General features: G+C 36.2%; 1 protein-coding gene across 2 annotated transcripts in view; it reads left to right on the forward strand.

Moving 5' to 3' along the window:
* Window positions 1-17,780, forward strand: part of LOC148674999 (PC3-like endoprotease variant B) — a 351,357-nt gene that overhangs the window by 231,297 nt on the left and 102,280 nt on the right. For both annotated transcript variants that reach the window (XM_088625869.1, XM_088625870.1), the window contains exons 8-12: window positions 3,033-3,112; window positions 4,128-4,216; window positions 5,829-6,001; window positions 6,447-6,662; window positions 11,093-11,196. In XM_088625869.1, coding sequence (XP_088481995.1) covers window positions 3,033-3,112; window positions 4,128-4,216; window positions 5,829-6,001; window positions 6,447-6,662; window positions 11,093-11,196 — 662 coding nt within the window. The remainder of the gene's footprint in view (window positions 1-3,032; window positions 3,113-4,127; window positions 4,217-5,828; window positions 6,002-6,446; window positions 6,663-11,092; window positions 11,197-17,780) is intronic.

The raw sequence follows: 17,780 nt of genomic DNA on the forward strand, positions 1-17,780 counted from the left end.
CCCCTCTTGAGTCTAGACTCTCTCCGTCTCTAGGCAGCTCTTTTACAAGGCTTTCTGTTTCTCTGTTGCAGGGGCATGGGTGACTCCATGGCAGCCCATTCCAATATCTTCTTTACCTCTTGTGAGCCCCACACTCAAAGTGTGTCTCATCAGGCACCTGCTTACAGTTACCCTTTCATCTTGACACCATGGTCCAGGTTTGAGCCAAGATTGTGGCTTTCCATGGAACTTTCCTTTCACAGCTGTATAGACATATATATCAAAACCTGCTTTATTCTAAATGCATCCAGAAAAGTCTATCATGTAACATTAGATAACATGCCCTTCAGTTGCACTTATTTGAACTGCATTCGGGAATCTGGAACAAGCTTCCTAGCCAAGTTGTTGAAGCCGATAACCTGGCTTCCTTAAAGAAGAAGGTGGATGAGATCCATGGTTCTACTAAATAGAACATAGTCTACTGTAGAGTGGCCTAATGGCCTTCTTGCATTTGAAACCATTTTTCTGCTTTTTTACACATTCACTTGCATTTTTTCTAATAGAAAATACCTTTTTTGTGAGCTCTCTTTTTTTAAATACTGTAATAAATGACTGAAATGAGAGGTGGCCAACACATTTAGCCTGTGAGGTTGCAGGCAGCTAATAATCCAAAGGCCTTATAGAGCCACGTCTTATAAGAAGACAGGGCATCAGCTTCAATGTCCCAGACTCCCAAAATCATTGTGTAAATGAATGCCTCCTGTTCTTCATTTTCAGTGCCCTTAGTTTCCATTTGTGTCCTTTTGGCTTGTGTTTCACTGTTGATACTGAAGAAGTCAATGTCTTTGCCATTTGAATGCCATTTAAGTCACGTTCACTTATAGTCTTCCCTGTTCAAGACTGAAAACATTTAATGCTTTTATCCTGCCTGGACAGGACATTCAACTGAGTATGTGAATGTATCTTGTGACTCTTCTATGGACTGATTCCAAAGCAGCAACATTTTTTCCTGTAATGTGACAAGCAAAATTGTGAAAAGTATTTGAAATTAAGTCTTACTGGAACATCTACAATTTTAACATTACGTCCTTTGATGATAACACTGCGCTTTTGACTACTGTATCCTAACACTGCTTGCCTATTTTGTTGATTCCCCACATCATCAGAAGATAGAAGTACTCTGTTTCCATCCCTTACTGTGGTTGATTGCTCACATAAAACTTATATTTTTCTTAGCCAATATGTACAATTTACAAATCTATGACTATCGCTTAAAATCTTATTGCTACAAATCCTGTGCTTTGAGTCTGATTGTTGTTTAGATAACAACATATCTAAAGCAGCCATATCACCCTGCAACTCACAACTGGCAACCCACAGAAGCTAAGTAGGTGTGAGCCTGGTCAGTACCTGGATGGGAGACCTCCTGGGAAAAACTAAGGTTGCTGCTGGAAGAGGCGTTAGTGGGGCCAGCAGGGGGCGCTCACCCTGCGGCTCATGTGGGTCCTAATGCCCCAGTGTAGTGACGGGGACACTATACTGTAAACAGGCGCCGTCCTTCGGATGAGATGTAAAACCGAGGTCCTGACTCTCTGTGGTCATTAAAAATTCCAGGGTGTTTCTCGAAAAGAGTAGGGGTGTAACCCCGGCATCCTGGCCAAATTTCCCCATCGGCTGTTATCAATCATGGCCTCCTATCAATCCCCCTCTGTGAATTGGCTTCATTACTCTGCTCTCCTCCCCACTGATAGCTGATGTGTGGTGAGCGTTCTGGCGCACTATGGCTGCCGTCGCATCATCCAGGTGGATGCTGCACATTGGTGGTGGTGGAGGGGAGTCCCCATTACCTGTAAAGCGCTTTGAGTGGAGTGTCCAGAAAAAGCGCTATATAAGTGTAAGCAATTATTATTATTATAACCTTACAGCAAGACATATTGCAGTAGGAAATACACCTTATTAACCTTTAACTATTTGATTTGGTTTAGATAGCCTTTATTATGAATGGGCACTACATTAGCAGTTTTAAGTTAAACCTCTGTCTTGAGTGACAACTGGAAGAAGTTCTTAAAATACAATTGGTAATGTCCCGTGAGGCCCTCAGATTTCTATATTTTAAGTACTTCTAGTATCTGTAACACTTCTGACCATTGTACATTAATATTATTTGACTATTATTTGCTTATTACTAAACTATTATACTGTAGATACAGTATACAGAATATACAGTATGATGCATGTTCTGTTTCCTCCTTAGTAAACACATGACTGAAAAATTAATTTATTGCATTAGCCTCTTTCCTTTCATTTCACTTTCCAACAGGCTCCCATTTTGATCTCTGTGACACTTCATTTCCTTTATAATTCAGTGTATTTTAATCTTATTTTCATATTAAAACTTCACATTGTAAAATGAATTCTGTTCTTTCTAATCACCTTACAAAGAGTTTTCTTTCTCAGGATAGTTTTCTTTGTTATTTGAATAATTAAGTATTTGTTAAAAAATGCCTTTACCTAAATTAAAATGATGCATGGCATTGATACTAGAAAGTTGTTCTTTAAGAGCTACTGATTTTGCTGATGGCTAAGTATCACAATATTATCAGCCACCCTTCAGATATACTAAAAGATAGTCTTGTAGCTAATGTTTTATCTATTGCTAAATTGTAAATTTCCTGTAGCAGATGTTTTATCTTAAGCTAAGTAGAAAAATGTTAATACCCTTTTATACTGATTAACATTCATGATTATTATGTGCACTGATGGATCCGTGTTTAAGTTGCCTTAGGCCAGTAGAAGATGTACTGTATACTGTATTAGTTATAACAGCTGATATGTGCAGTGAATGATGTCCCATGTTCTTAATGTAGAGTGTTTTTTCAAAGCACTCCACCCACAGCATAGGGTGGAATGATTAAAAAAAAATTCTCACACAGAGATTTCTTTTATTTCAATGTAATTGGTGTTTGCCTGTACGTTGGTCACTGACAGTATTGAGGAACACCAAAATACTAGTGCAGATAATTGTAACAAGTATTTGTTTTGTTTTATTTCAGGAGCTGTATGCCAGTTTTGATCTCCGCGGTGCTCATGGTTTATCCCATGATCCCATGCCATTGAGGGACTCAAACAATGGGTAATCGTCAGATTAACTTCTTGGGGCGGGAATTTATACAACTGCTTTTGGGGATTGATTTGACATGCATGTATTGTAGCAACATACATTTTATCAAAATGTGTGTGTGTGTAAAAACTAGGACATAACTTATTTTTGCATTTACTTAATTAAAAATAGAATATGCTCTTGGAAGGCACTTCAATAAGTCACCCTGTTGCTCAGAGATTGCTTTCATCTCTGGCTAAGGATACGTCATGAAAATACCACAGATGAGCTGATGCGTAAGATATTATACCTCAGTGTACCACAGTACCACTCTATTTCTTATTTGCACCAGTGATTTTGATTATACTGCAAAGGTTTATGTAATGTTTTTATGGACATATTTTTGTGTGAGAACATTTAAAATAATTATGTAGTTTTGCATGTTATTTAACACTGTTGTAAATTGCCTTAAGTGCCTTGCTGAGAAAAAAAAAACAATGTGCCTTGCATTTGATGTTCTAGAAACAGGTGTATTCCTTGTTACTGTATTGTGATATTAACAGTTGTTTTATTTTATCTGTACTAGTATTTTGATTGGGATGGAAATTATGATTGCCTTATATATGAAGGGCCTGCTTCAAAATTTGGAGTAATATGTCTTTAGAATAGTTAAGTTAGATTGAAATTAATTAGAGTCACTTCATTTTAATGCTTTGTAGTGTAGAAACCTTCTAACTCATACAAATGACAAAAAATTTACAAAATATTGACAGACATAAAAAGCAACATCCTGCTCCTATTGTCTTTAGTGCTGACTGCAATATGACAATTCCAGAATTTCAGAGCTCCTAAGACAATGTTCTAATCAAGGAAAAGGTGCAGGTTTAAATGTGGAAGCTTTTTCTCAATGTAGTAAAACCTTTTTGGATTTACTTTATATATTTTTTTAAATATGTACTATAGCATCAGTAGTACTATTATTTACTCTAATTTGAAAACGTGATATTGATTGTAGCTTCTGTATAAGTTGTTCTCTTTTCCCCCAAAGACATGGAACACGATGTGCAGGTGAAGTGGCAATGGAGGCAAATAATTCTTTCTGCGGTGTTGGCATTGCATATAATGCCAGAATCGGAGGTGAGTCACAGTAATGAATCGACTGTGACTGTCCATTTTTGCAGCAGTTTTGAAAACCATTTGCATGTTGATTTAAACATGTCTGTTCAGGCCCACCGCATGTACAGTATAATGTGGTGTGTAGACCTGAAGACACTGAAGTACGAAAACAACTATCCTGTTGTTTTTAGCCAGACTATGCCTGTAAATACATATCGGAGCCACAGCATATTCTTCTTCTTTGCCATCTTTTCCTTAAATAGCGCACTTATTTCCTGTGGTATATTTTTGAGCTGCTATGGCTAAGAGATACATTCTTGAAAGGGTGGAATGTACAGTAAGTGGTAGCCATGATACAACATCAGACATAAAACGTACACACTGTATGATTGGACCAAATCTTTTTGCAGATTTTTGTTGCGTTTTTCAAGGAGCTGAAATTCTGATTACCCTTCTTTTCGCACACACTAACACTTCTACATAAACTCCTAGACATGTCTGTGTTTGTTCCTGTCACTGCTGCTGCTGAAGTAGATCATCACTAACACTTTCCAAGCCAAACTCCGGTGAAAAGAACTTAACCATTGAAACAGATGCGTATGTGCCATACAGTGATGTCAGACTGCCGTTTACACTGTGAATGGTGACAAATGTCACTGCTGTAGGCATGTTCTATGGCCCAATAATGACAATGGTTATTTCCTATACAGTATATCCCTGAATGTTACCTGTACTGTAGTTTCGTCACTTTATGGAAAATCTTTTCACCGTGCTTTATCCAGTGGTTTTGAATATTTTTTCTTCCCTTTTTCATATAAACCTCTGTAGTACAAATAATATTGGACAATCCAAAAGGTATTTAGACTATCAGGGATAACATCACAAGGATTTTCTTTCTGGTGCTCTGTTCTGCTAAAGAGACAAACACCTGGCACACCAGTGAAGAACACCTACTGTATCACTGAACGTCCAAATTGATGCTTAAAATCTTTGCAAATCATTACAGTCTTTTTTTGGAAAAAAAAATGGAATTTAGTTCATGTATGTATTTTTTAAATTGGTATGCCTTACGTGCTGGTGTGTATTATGTATTAACTACAGTTTCTAACTATAATTTATGTAATTTACTTCAGTGATGAGTTTCATATTTTATTTGTTTCATTGAGCATTGTCATTAGCTGATCACACGTTGTGATCTATTTATTTTCAAATTACAGCAGATATATAAAAGAGAAATGCCTGTCAAAGACTGTTTCCAATCTAATTTAAGAACATGAATAGAGGATTATCTCCTTATCAAAAGGAGGTCTTCTCTCCCTTTTTTCCCTTACCTTCAATATCCCATATGTGGTTTATTTTTGTGTATTTCTTTTTTTTCTTATTCTTATGATTTTGCTTTTTCTTTTTGCTAAACAAAAAACAAATAACAAAGTTGTTCAAAAACAGAGAGCCCTGCATTTTGCACATTACATCAGTTCTGGCTCATTTCAGGCACAATTAAACTATTTCTTTGTCATTGATTCTCAATTACAAATCACCCACCTGCTCCATTTCAAAGGTGGTGATGGCTTGCTTTCTGCATGTTTTTATAGAGAAAAGTTAATGCAGACTAAAGTTTAATCATTTTTCCAAGGCATCCGGTTGCTGGACGGAGCTGTGACTGATTCTATGGAAGCTACATCCCTTACTTACAACAACGACTTTATTGACATTTACTCCTGCTGCTGGGGACCAAGGGACAATGGCAAAGAGATGGCCGGTCCAGGAAAACTCACCGAAAAGGCTTTGCGAATTGGTGCACAAAAGGCAATTAAACATTTAATTTAATATGTAGTGTTCAATCACTTTTTAATCTCAGTGCACTGTTTCTAAGAACTAAGGTTAGAAACACACTTATTCTGAAGGAGCCGTGCATCATTTTGCACATTGCATCGTGATAATTACGAACACATTATTAGTTTCTTCATACAGTATATTGTAACTAAGAGCTGTTAAACACTAGATGGATACAGAATACTTTGAATATTGAAAAACAATACAAAAAGACTGGTTTTATACACTGGTTTTTATACAATTTATATTGTACGTAAGATAATGATCAGGACAACTGAATTAAACCCGACAGGCTTTTGGCTCATTTGTAGTTAAACAGTTTTGTCTTAGAAAGCAGCCAGAATTGAGACACAGTGTTCTTAAACATTGTGAAAAGAACAGAACTCTCTGAACACCCTCTGTTGCTGTCCATATGCAGGGCCGGAAAGGAAAAGGCAGCATCTTTGTGTGGGCTTCTGGAAATGGTGGGCTGGTAGATGATCACTGTGGAGCAGATGGTTATGTAAACAGTATCTACACTATTGCCATCGGAGCTATTACACACAGCGGTCTCCCCGCTTACTTCGGTGAGCCTTGTCCAGCAGTAATGGCCGTCACCTTAACTGGTGCCACTAACGAAGGAAGTCTTCCACTGGTAAGTTGCAGTACATTGTTATTGTTAAGACTTGATGCCGCCACATCTGTATCTTGGCTGATGCACTATGAAACCCCATGAACACTTGTACTTTATTATTCATGTTGCATGCTGCTTTCTAAGAGCAACTCTGTTACGCATCCTTGGAGGCAGGCATCAGCCGAGACTTTATTGTTGAGAATAAAGATGAGTCTTATAACACTTTACAAGTAGGAGGAGACCACCTTCACCCTCTGCTGAGGAGCATCAACCTGTGGTCAATGTGCGCGAACAACATATTAACTTAATCATATATTATAATGATGCCAGAGATTTGTTCTGGCCCCACGCAGGTGCCGTGGAGATGGTTAAATATTACATCTTCAAAAATTAAATGGACATTTTAAGGTACCAGAAAATGTTGGTAGGATTGACTTCCTCCACAGATACACGGGTGCATTCACTGCCCAACATTAAATAAACACAACAGCAGCTGAACGGTATAAACGCATGTAATTGAATTTTGTATGTTACCAAATTAAACTGATAGTAAGAGAAATAGCATCATTTTAATGATGGTGGTTAATAATTGTAAAATGTATAATAATTGCTGTTTCATACTAAACAAAAATACAAAAAGAAAAAAGACCAAACCAAGGATTGTGGAGGGTTATATTGTCACAGCTAGCCAGGGCTATGGTACAGTACATCTTCAGGCAAGACCTAGACATTCATATACAGGTCCTACTTCTAATGTTGAATTAAACGAGAAAACCAAAACATATTATTCTAAAAGATCTAAGTGTCATGTAGTTCGGTTTTCGCATAGTCCATAATTAATTTTAAGACATATATATATTTACAATATGTCCAGGCTTAACTTTGACATCTGCCCATGACATATTGAAACAGGATGCAATGTGTCAGGACTGTTCTAACATACAGTAGTTCAAGCTGCATTCTCATATTGTGTCTGAAGCTTTTCAGTTCTTTATGGAAGCAGCCTGTCTTCCAGTTTATTCAGGTAGGTCTGTCTGGGCTCTAACATGCCATACAGTATATTCAAAACATTTTCAATGCTGGCACTCTTTGAGTATGGAACACAGTTTAAAGTATTGGTACTATGGGGATCTTCTTTCACTTGTCATTTCTTGACAGTAGTGTTTGTTACCACTGTATTGAGGGCTTGGGAAATTGTGTGATGTACTGTATCTGTTCTTGAATTCTTGACACATTCATTTGATAGGGTAAGCCAGTATAATATGATCGCTTCCCAGTGTGGCTTAAAGTCAGTGGTTAGACACCATACCATTAGATAAATGAGCCTATATCTCGATTTAAAGTCATAATAACAATCAGAATACCATTACCAGCAATAAATAATCCCTAAAACCTCTCCTTGAATGCCATAATCAAGAATGTCATGAAAGCCCATTGTTTTTTGCTCAACTCGTTCATTGTCAGAAAATGTTGCAGTATGATCTTGTTTTCACTAATTCCTGACTGATGTTAAACTTTCAGTGGTTTCTTTTACAGTTACTCAGTGATCTTAAAAGATATGGCTTCATAGCCTCAGTATATGCTTTATTCACTCCACTTGCAGGCTTCCGAAATGGAACATCTTAAAGACTTTTTTGACTAGAACCGAATTCTGTGCCTGATTTTTAATCATTGCATGTGATTGTTTTTATACCTTTAAAATTATTAAGCACAATTACAATTTTAACATAGAATATAATCCAAGTAGTGTTTGTGAACAGTTAAATACAATACTCTATCTTGTTCAGATAAAGAATGTATAAAAAGAGTTTTGGGATGTATTTTTTATAAGAAGGCATTTCTGTTCACAATTAAAAGTATACTGTATTCTATATTTTTTAAACTCTTGACTATAGCTCTGTTTGGGCATTTTATATACATGGAAATTACCATGTGAAAATACAATTTTTGTAACAGTAACAGCTGAAACGTATGAGAAACACCTTTGTAAAACTCTTTACAGCAGTGGTGTTTCTAGTCAGTTTTCCATGTAACAACTTAAATCTGTTAAAAGCAACTGAGTGCATAACAATTAACAATTTGTATTCCACCTGTTGAAAGCTCACAGCACCACCACAAAGGGCTGTGATACCTGCAACCTGAAAATGTAACTAGCTGATATGCAAATTGTCCCTCTTTTGTACTAATTTAACAGAGCATATCAGGAAGACTACAACACTGCCTTCCTCCTGATTTGACAAACTAAAATTAAAATAAAGTATGGTAGTTCTGAGACTGAAACAATGTAATTAAGGGAAAACAAGCTTATTAACTGAACGTTATTGCATTAAACTGATAAGCTCTCTGCCCTCTGGCCAAACCTGTAAAGCAATTAACAAACTGCAACCTGACAGCCTTTATTGTTGGATAAGTCTCACCAAAGAAAGCTGGAATTGCAACAAAATCACTGTCAGATATAGTTAAATGAAAAGATAAATGTTTTGTTATCGTGTATTCTGTGATTGCACAAAACCTAGCCAGTCTACTTTAACCAAAAACCTAATGATGATGACGCCTAGCATTCCTGAAGAGATTAATTCTCACAAGTGGTTTTAGACTGACACTGTTCTTTGAATTGCTCTGTCTGGAACTGTCTGCCTCTAGATCACCATGTCAGAATGGGATACAGTGATCCCATAGCTAATGCTCTGACTTGTCGTAGGGCTTTGTGGCTCTTGCTGCAGAATCTCAAGATCTGGAATTCAATTACTATACATTGCTGAGGATTGCTGAGGTGAAAATTAAGAATACAAGTATTTATCATCTATAATAGTGTGCAAAATTTAACTTTAATTACTGTGTTAGGACAGAACAACATTATTGCTGAATTCATAAACACAGTAATGCTGTACAAAATCCATCCATACATTTTCTAACTGTTTTATCCAGTATAGGGTAACGGGATGCTGGAGTCTCACTCTGCAAGCAACAGAAACAACCAATCCATCACTAGGCAGACACAGACAAACACACATACACTCAAACCAGGGCCAGTTTTCCCAGAAGCCAGTTAACCTACAGTAGCAGTACAGTACTGTATGTCTTTGGGCTGTGGGAGTAAACCGGAGCACCTGAAGGAATCCCACATGAACACAGGAAGAACATACAAAGTCCTCTTTACAAAATGTATACAAATATTTTTTTAAATGATATAAATCCTACTCTGTTTTAATCAGCACAGAGGGGAAAAATAAAAGACCTGTGTGTCAATGTGGTGAAAGTAAATGGAAAACTTCAGTCTCTTCTTACATGTTTTAGTTTGTATAACACTGTATCATGCACGAAGGAATCTATATGAAAATCCTTTAAAATATTTACCCTTTCTGAGGAAAACAAGGCTGGACAGGATTTCACTCATACAGTATGTGCTTTTTAACACATTATACAAAGGATAGCAGACTAATATTTGATAGCCCATAGCCACTTCTAAGAAAGGACTTATTTGCTAGTTCTGACATATTGTTTATTTCTGACAATAGATGCAGTGGCCTTCCAACATGTTAAAAGCAACATAGAAACACCTGGAGAATTACAGTCACTGCATTGGCTAGCATGGCAATCATTGAGAAGTTGTATGATTTTTCAAGATATTCAGCTAATCACTCTGAAAATAGAGCAATTGCATGAACACAGCCCAAAATATTAGATGATCTGTACACACATGACCCAGGGGAAAGCATGGGTTTAACAGTATGTATTTACTTAACTGTATAGAAAGTATACAGGATGAAAAAATACACAAAAAACAGAGAAATAACAAAACATGACTTTACAACAATCTGCAGTGTTTTCACTCAAACTTGTTTTATCAGGCCTACTCTTAAGAGAGAGTTACTGTGCTTTTTTTTAAGTTGCGTTCTCAGGCAGACTACATGCACTCTAAAATAACCTCAGGAAAACATTTTAAAGTACAGTAAGACGTAAAAAGGACTACCACAAGAAATTCCAGATTTTTCATAATGCAAAAGGCAAATTACAAATAGAGAGATTTTTAGTAGTGACTGTTTTTATGACTGAGCCCATGCCGCACCAGGTACTGGCACTGGAAGAAAGAATTAGCAGCTTTTCTTGATGCTTTCTGTCCACTATAATAGCACTAATTATGAAAAGGAATGTGTTGTTTAAGTTCAACAGTAGAAAACAAAGAAATCAAAATTATCATGTTCTCCTGTCAGCAAAAAGTAGGAAAAAACATATTACAACTAGGCATTGTACCCAAGGAACTGATGATGACAACTATATCAATTGCTAATTGCCTTGGGCTTTTTCTTCCAATATATTTTTTCTGTGATATCTGGAGATTCCTTTACTTTTCATGGGCATATGCTTGGCATTATGATAGAGATTAATGCCTGTTGCATCCCAAGCACTGCCTCATTAATTGTGTTTGTCTTTGTGTTTCCCTTACACAGGTGACTGCCACAAATGTAGATGAGGGCTGCGTCACGCACTTCACAGGCACCTCCAGCGCTGCGCCCATAGCTGCTGGGATCCTGGCCCTCGTGCTGGAGGCAAAGTAGGTGCCACCTTTGACACTTCGTGCGCTGGTGGGAAGAGGGAAGCGGATGCTTCTTTTTTTATAGCACATAGCATAGTGGGAGCCAATTGGAAAATAGAATGAAGGACTTGTTCCTTCAAATTAAAAAAAAAAACTTTGTTTTGCTTGGTATTGTTCTCTAATGTTGCTCTGTGAAAAATCTAAACCCAGTCTTTGTTTTGAGAATAGGGTAAGGTTTTTTTGGTAGCTTTTATAGTTGGGTGAATAAGTGTGTGAATGCTCTGGAATAATATGCGCTGCACAAGCAAGGCCTCAGTTTGGTTACTCGGTTCAGTTTTTGTCACACGCACATTAAAGTAGGATTCTACTGCTCAGAGATGGGAAACCTGAAATATTTCAGAAAGTCACAGAAGGAAAAGTAAACCAAAGTTGCAGCTTAAAGCTCAGCAATGAAATTGGAACAAGTACAATAGAAAAGTGCAAGCACAAGACTGGAAACAAGAGGCACTTCTTTAGGAAGAAGCCATGGTTTTCTTAAACAGCTTTATCCAGGTTATTTGAGCAGCCATGATGAAACTGAACCCGGGAGATTTCAAGAAATAGCTGGCTGTGCTTCTTGGATCAGTTAATAAAGTAAGACTAACAAACAAGCAAGATGGGGCATGAACCATATTTCTAGTTCTGCGTAATCTTCTTTCATCTCAAGATGTTTATCCTTTAGGAGGCTATTATAGAAATGCAGTTTTGCATTTAATTTTATTTACAGATGTTCAGTTTTATGTACAGGGTATTATGTTTGTTAAGAGTTTTTCATTCCTAAAATCAATCTAATTGTAGTTTTACGTGTAGTACACTATATACATACATTTTGGGTAAAGTCAGTATTTTAAGATTTTTAAAATAATGTCTCAAATGCAAAATCATACACCATAAAAGATTTCATAGAATTTGCATTTAATCTAAAATGTTTTATTTCCACAAGAATTTGGTGATGACAGTATTTGTATTTGTGATTTTGCTTGCATTTTTGTATATTTTGCATATTTAAAATTGATTATACTTGTTATTAGATTACAAGACCTTTATTATGCCAAACCTGGGAAATTCATTCAATAAATATACAGAATATTTTCTGAACTATTTTCTGTCCTTCACAACCAAGAATAATGTATGGAGAAAAATATTTAGCTGTAATAGTGGTCATATTCATATTTGTATATCTATTTCTTCAAGTCACAATTGAAGTGTACAATACCTGCTAAAGAAGTTCATCAGGGCGACTTTAAAAGGGAGAGTGGCTTACCTGAGTCCTTTAGCTAATGCAGATCTCATCAAGACTGTGTCAACGTGGCAGGTTTGAAAGTGCACAAGGACCTAAATAATAGGTTGAGCAAAGAATACGTGTGTGCCCTTTCAGTAGGTTAAAACGGCAGACCTTTCCTTCTTCTATAGCCCATTTGTGAATCTGTTTTCTTTTTCCATGGTGAAAAAATTATTTAAAAAAATAATAATTTCAAGGGAAGTGACAGTTCTACATGTGTAACCTGATCAAGAGGTTTGCAAAAATATTCCAATGGAACATTGTATCAATACAAAAATGTGTTCGGTTTTTATGCACACAAACCTGCACAAACTGACCCTGCCAATACTGTTACCTTCTGCGTAAAGTCTCAAAGAGATGGAGCCCTCTTTGGCTCCAGGTTTACACAAATGATAATACTGTACATACTTGCTGAACACACTGCTGGGATGAATTCCAGGGAGAAACATACTCCAGAGCATGTCTGCGCTTTATTGAGTTCTGTGGGCCAAAGCATTGATTACAGACGCGTTTATGTGTATACAGTAGCTTAATACTGTAGGTAGCACTGTAGTCATTAAAGAAGCATTGTAAGTAGATGGAGATGGAGGGAGAAATATGTGTTGCTGAGAAGGTGTTTCTCAACATGGTAAAGTTAATGGTACTGGTTGGAGAAAAAGAATGTCCCGACAGAGTCAAGGTGATGGCCATTTTTAGCCAGCCTGTTATCCATCACCTCTCAGCCGGGCATACTCCATCATATGCAACAGCCTTATGAATTTATGCATCAAGCTGTGCAGCCAGTCGTGCTGGGGGCCCTGGTGACATGTGAAATTGCTGTGCGCCTCATTTAGCTGTTTATTGCAGTGGAGTAAGTGTTGCAGCTGTCATCCTGAGATGGGATGATAGTGCTTGTTAATAGACGAGACTGGCAAGAAATGATGGACGCCACAGCAAGAGACGTTTTGTGTGCCAGTGGAGCTCCAGAATATCACAATTATGCACAGTTTTATATCAGGGGCAATAGTGTTAAAAATAGTAGGGCCACGAGCTGTGTTCATCTTTGGTGCTCGACACTTAGAATATGACATTGTCTGGTCTACTTAGGCTTACTTTTTCTGTCTGCTCTCATTACCAAGTGCATTTTGCATGGCCTTCATTTCTTACCACAGACAGCACCTGGGAAACCAGTTCTTGGTTTATTTTGCTTTGGTTGAACAAAACATGAATTACAGTGAAAGGGGAAGATTTGTAGGTAAATGGCATCTAGCTTACAATGAGAACGTCATTTTTGGTAGTAAATTGTGGCTCTTTTTTAGTAGTCTTTAAAGAGTCTTTAAAGAAGTATTCTATTTATAAGCAATTATTTTTAACTATCATAATTAAACATAGCAAAATGTTATTAACAAATCAGTGCTAAACCTCATAAAAGATTATGGGTTTAGATGTAGCTAATTTTCCTGACATGGACAGTAATGTCATTATAGTGGCTATATTTTCTCCAAAGCTTTTTACTTTTTGATTTTCTAGTTTCATTTAAGATATGCCAAGGGTCAAAGAGGAAACCAGGCTTGTCTATTCTCATAACATTTACACTGACCAATTTACCATGTATCAGCAGGAAAAGAACATTCTGCAACAAATAGAAAAGAACTCATTCGTTTAAAATCCTCCGAGAAGATTTTCAAAATATTTTTAACATTTTAATTTCTATTGAGTAGTTTTAAGTAGTTTCTCTTAAATTTTCTGAATAACTGCTAGCTTTAGATCTTTACCGATTCACATGTTAAGTGTGTAACTATATGTAACAGTTCAAAACTATAAACATTATTATTAGGTAAGCAGACATTACCTTAACAAAGTACGGAGTCATGTATTCCTTTTGCTTTTGCAAGATGCTTACAACTCATTATGATAAAGTGCATCAAATAAAAACTTCAATGTAGTGAACATCCGTGTTTTCAGATTTTGTCTTTTAAGTTGTCATTCATTTAGGACTTTCAATATACAGTAGATTGTGTGGTTGTTGTTATTTCCCACTATGTAACATTGTAGTGAAAAGGAAAATGGTAAAACTGTGTATGCAGTGCGATACATGTTTGTGCTTTTGCTCACAATAAAACGTAAAAAACTGCATAATAAGACAAAAAGCCTGCTTATAATAACTCAATTATAAGGCCAGTTCTTCAAACAATACCTTATGTGGTTTTCTTTGCCCTGAATTTAGTTAACATATTAAATTTGCTTTCATTTTCTTGGCTTTCTCGGTCTCACCTTGGGGTATCTGCTGATGAGTCTCTTCTTGAAGCATTTTAATGACTGTTTCACAGCAACTGTCAACCGAGTGAAGAGCCTAGCAGCGCTGAATGCTAGTCTGTAAGGGTCCTTCTTGCACACTTACACAACTGTAAATCTCAGGTTTTAATGTGGTGGAATAAAATTGACATATGTCAGCAGTCACACACAAAATATGCCCCCTTTTGACAAAGTGACTAAGTGACAGCTGCTCATTTTTATTCCTTTCAAAGAAAAGCAGTATCTTTTTTTCTTAATTAACAACAAGGAACAGAAAAAGGCAAATCGTATTTATAAATTATAAGTAAAAATTATAAAAGAAAATGCAGATTTTTTCTCTTGTCATTTTCATGTTTAAGTGAAGACCTGTAGAACAAGGTAATGCAATGAGGGAATGAAAATACTATTTCTTCACCTTTGATGTCCTTTCAGCCTGTCTGCGTCTTTCTTGTGAAAACTCACTAAGTTATTTATTGTACCAATCTGAAGGGACCGAATATAACAATCAGGGGAGGAGTTCTGGTTTGCTTTATTTCCAATTTGAATAGGAACTCCTACACCATATGCCTTGTCATGCTTAAGTGGTTAACAGAAAAAAAACTGACTTACAAGAATCAGTAATTGCTTACTAAAATTTAAAGGACTTTTACATTGCCAAACTACAATACCAAAGATGACGTTATCCATTTCTTGGTTTCCGTAATAGCAGTATTCCACAATACATTCATAGGAGAAGAATGCTGCAGGTAAATCACAGTATGTTTCATTAAATGTGCATTTAGTGCTACAGTGTCTGTATTAGGTTTGTTCTTTTCAACAGGGGAAAGTACTGTGTGCATTGCAAACCAGTATTGCTCTAAGCCTAGATTCTGGCACATTTCAAGAGTGGAATAGAGTCTGTCATCAGAGGAGGTGCCATGTGCAAGAATACTCCTCACTGGAGAATGCTGCTGAATGTACTGTAGATACTCTCCACATGGACACGTGGAAATAATGAAGGAACTCTGAAGCTTTTCTCTCCTCTTCTCATAGTCTTTCATTCTTTTAAATGAATTAAATCAGCAAACTAATCACTTTAAATTACATGTTTTGTATCACAGCATATTGTACCAAACATTGTACTGTATTTCAATGACCACTATTGGTGACTAAAGAAGATGTGCTGTATATAAACTTTTTGCATTCTTTTTGTTATGTTTGTTATGTTAAACAGACTGTTGTATATAAATTGAAAGTAATTGCAAAACATACTGTATACTGTATGTAGAGCATTAAGAGAGAAGTTGTTGATTGCCACAAAAGACTAGTATGCATTTAATATTCATTTATGCCTTCAGTTGCTTGTGTTAAAGCCATCCATTTATAATTACAGCATTGCAGAAAAAATGCAACATAATTTTTTCTTTGGTCTTCAAACATCAGTACACTTTTCAAGAGAGAAAGGTGAGGCTGGATAGTGTTTCCACCTCACTGATCACTGTTTATATAGGTAAACTGCAGCTGTTCATTTCACATGATTGATTAACTGAGGTTTTAGGTTGAGTTCATATCATCACTCACACATGGAAGTGACATTTCATTATAAACAGAGGCATGGCATGTTCTACCGCAGCTGAGAAATAGATCCCTGATTGTATTTGTTGCTTTGGCCTCTGGTTCACTGTCAATTGAAAGTAATTGTCTACAGTTTAGCCGATTTTTAGAAGATATGAATTTCATTATGCAAAAAACTCTGAAAACATCTATTAAGTCTGGAAGTTTAAACAGTAATTTAAGATTGCTGAGTAACGTACAGTAAGGGTTCATACAGAAAAAGAGGGTATGGTAGAAATTAAGGAATTATTTTTCAGTACCTGAAAACCTAAAAGCACAACAAACAGAACTTTATTCAAGTGTATATTACATCAGAGTAAAATAATATTCACCATTAAATTACATCTTTAAATTGAAATGTATTTAATCATAATTTCTTTAATGTATCTTTTGGAATGAATTACTGAAATCATTTAAATCACCTACCTAATATAAGTATTATTAAACATCACCTTCCTATACAGTATGAAAAACAATCACGTTTAAAGATTAAAATGATATTGACATTGAAATCAAAACAATCTATAATGTCATGGAGGGTTGATGATCAGTAGTTCAGTTGTTTCCAATTAGATTTAATTAAACTTTATGTTTTATTTTAGTGTTATTATACTATTCAGTGGTTGTCTTTATAAGCAGTTTAAGCAACAAATGTGCTGGGATTTGTTATTCTTATTTTATTTCAGCAGTAGTCAGATGCACTTGAAAACAAACCACAAGGGAAAACCCATGATGTTTGGTGGTATTGCATGAGTCTTATGGGAAGGTGTGTCAGAGCACAAGCTACCCCAGCAGATAAAGAGATTTGGCTGCCATATTGAAATATTTTCTAAAATGTTGTTCTCTGAAACCAAATATCATAGACATTTGTGACTTGGTAGGCCATGTGCATTTTGTAAAGAGTTGTGAGCTGTTTTTTGTATTTGACTCTAAAGATCAGAGTCCCCAGGCAAGATAATTTCACCTCTCCTGAAGGCTGAATGCAAAATAATAGCTTCTCATTGAGTCCATATACAGTATGGTCATGTTTATTCCTGAACACAAAGAGCATCCTTAAATGCAATTTGGCTTATGCTCTTTGACCACTCCTTAAACTATAAACCGAAAGTGTTTTACAGTATAGGGTATTACACAGTCCAGACAGGGTCATGGTTATTCTGTAACACAGACAGGAAACCATGTGCTCTATCAAAAATGTCTTTGTTCATGAACAACAATATGCTGTCTTGTTTTCATTCTCATTGTAGTACCAGACCCCAATATTTATACATATCTATCTGCTTTGCAGAAACAGAGAACTAGAGTGAAATCAGGGAAAAAACTAAGAGTGTCTTAAGAAAGACGCTTCTCATTTGAAGGTGCAGCAGATGAAAACACTCTGCTTTGATTATTAACAAGCATAGACTCAAAAGTG

Source organism: Lepisosteus platostomus, chromosome 3 (assembly GCF_059453375.1).
Source record: "Lepisosteus platostomus isolate fLepPlt1 chromosome 3, fLepPlt1.hap1, whole genome shotgun sequence".
In the NCBI taxonomy this organism is placed as follows: Eukaryota; Metazoa; Chordata; class Actinopteri; order Semionotiformes; family Lepisosteidae; genus Lepisosteus; species Lepisosteus platostomus.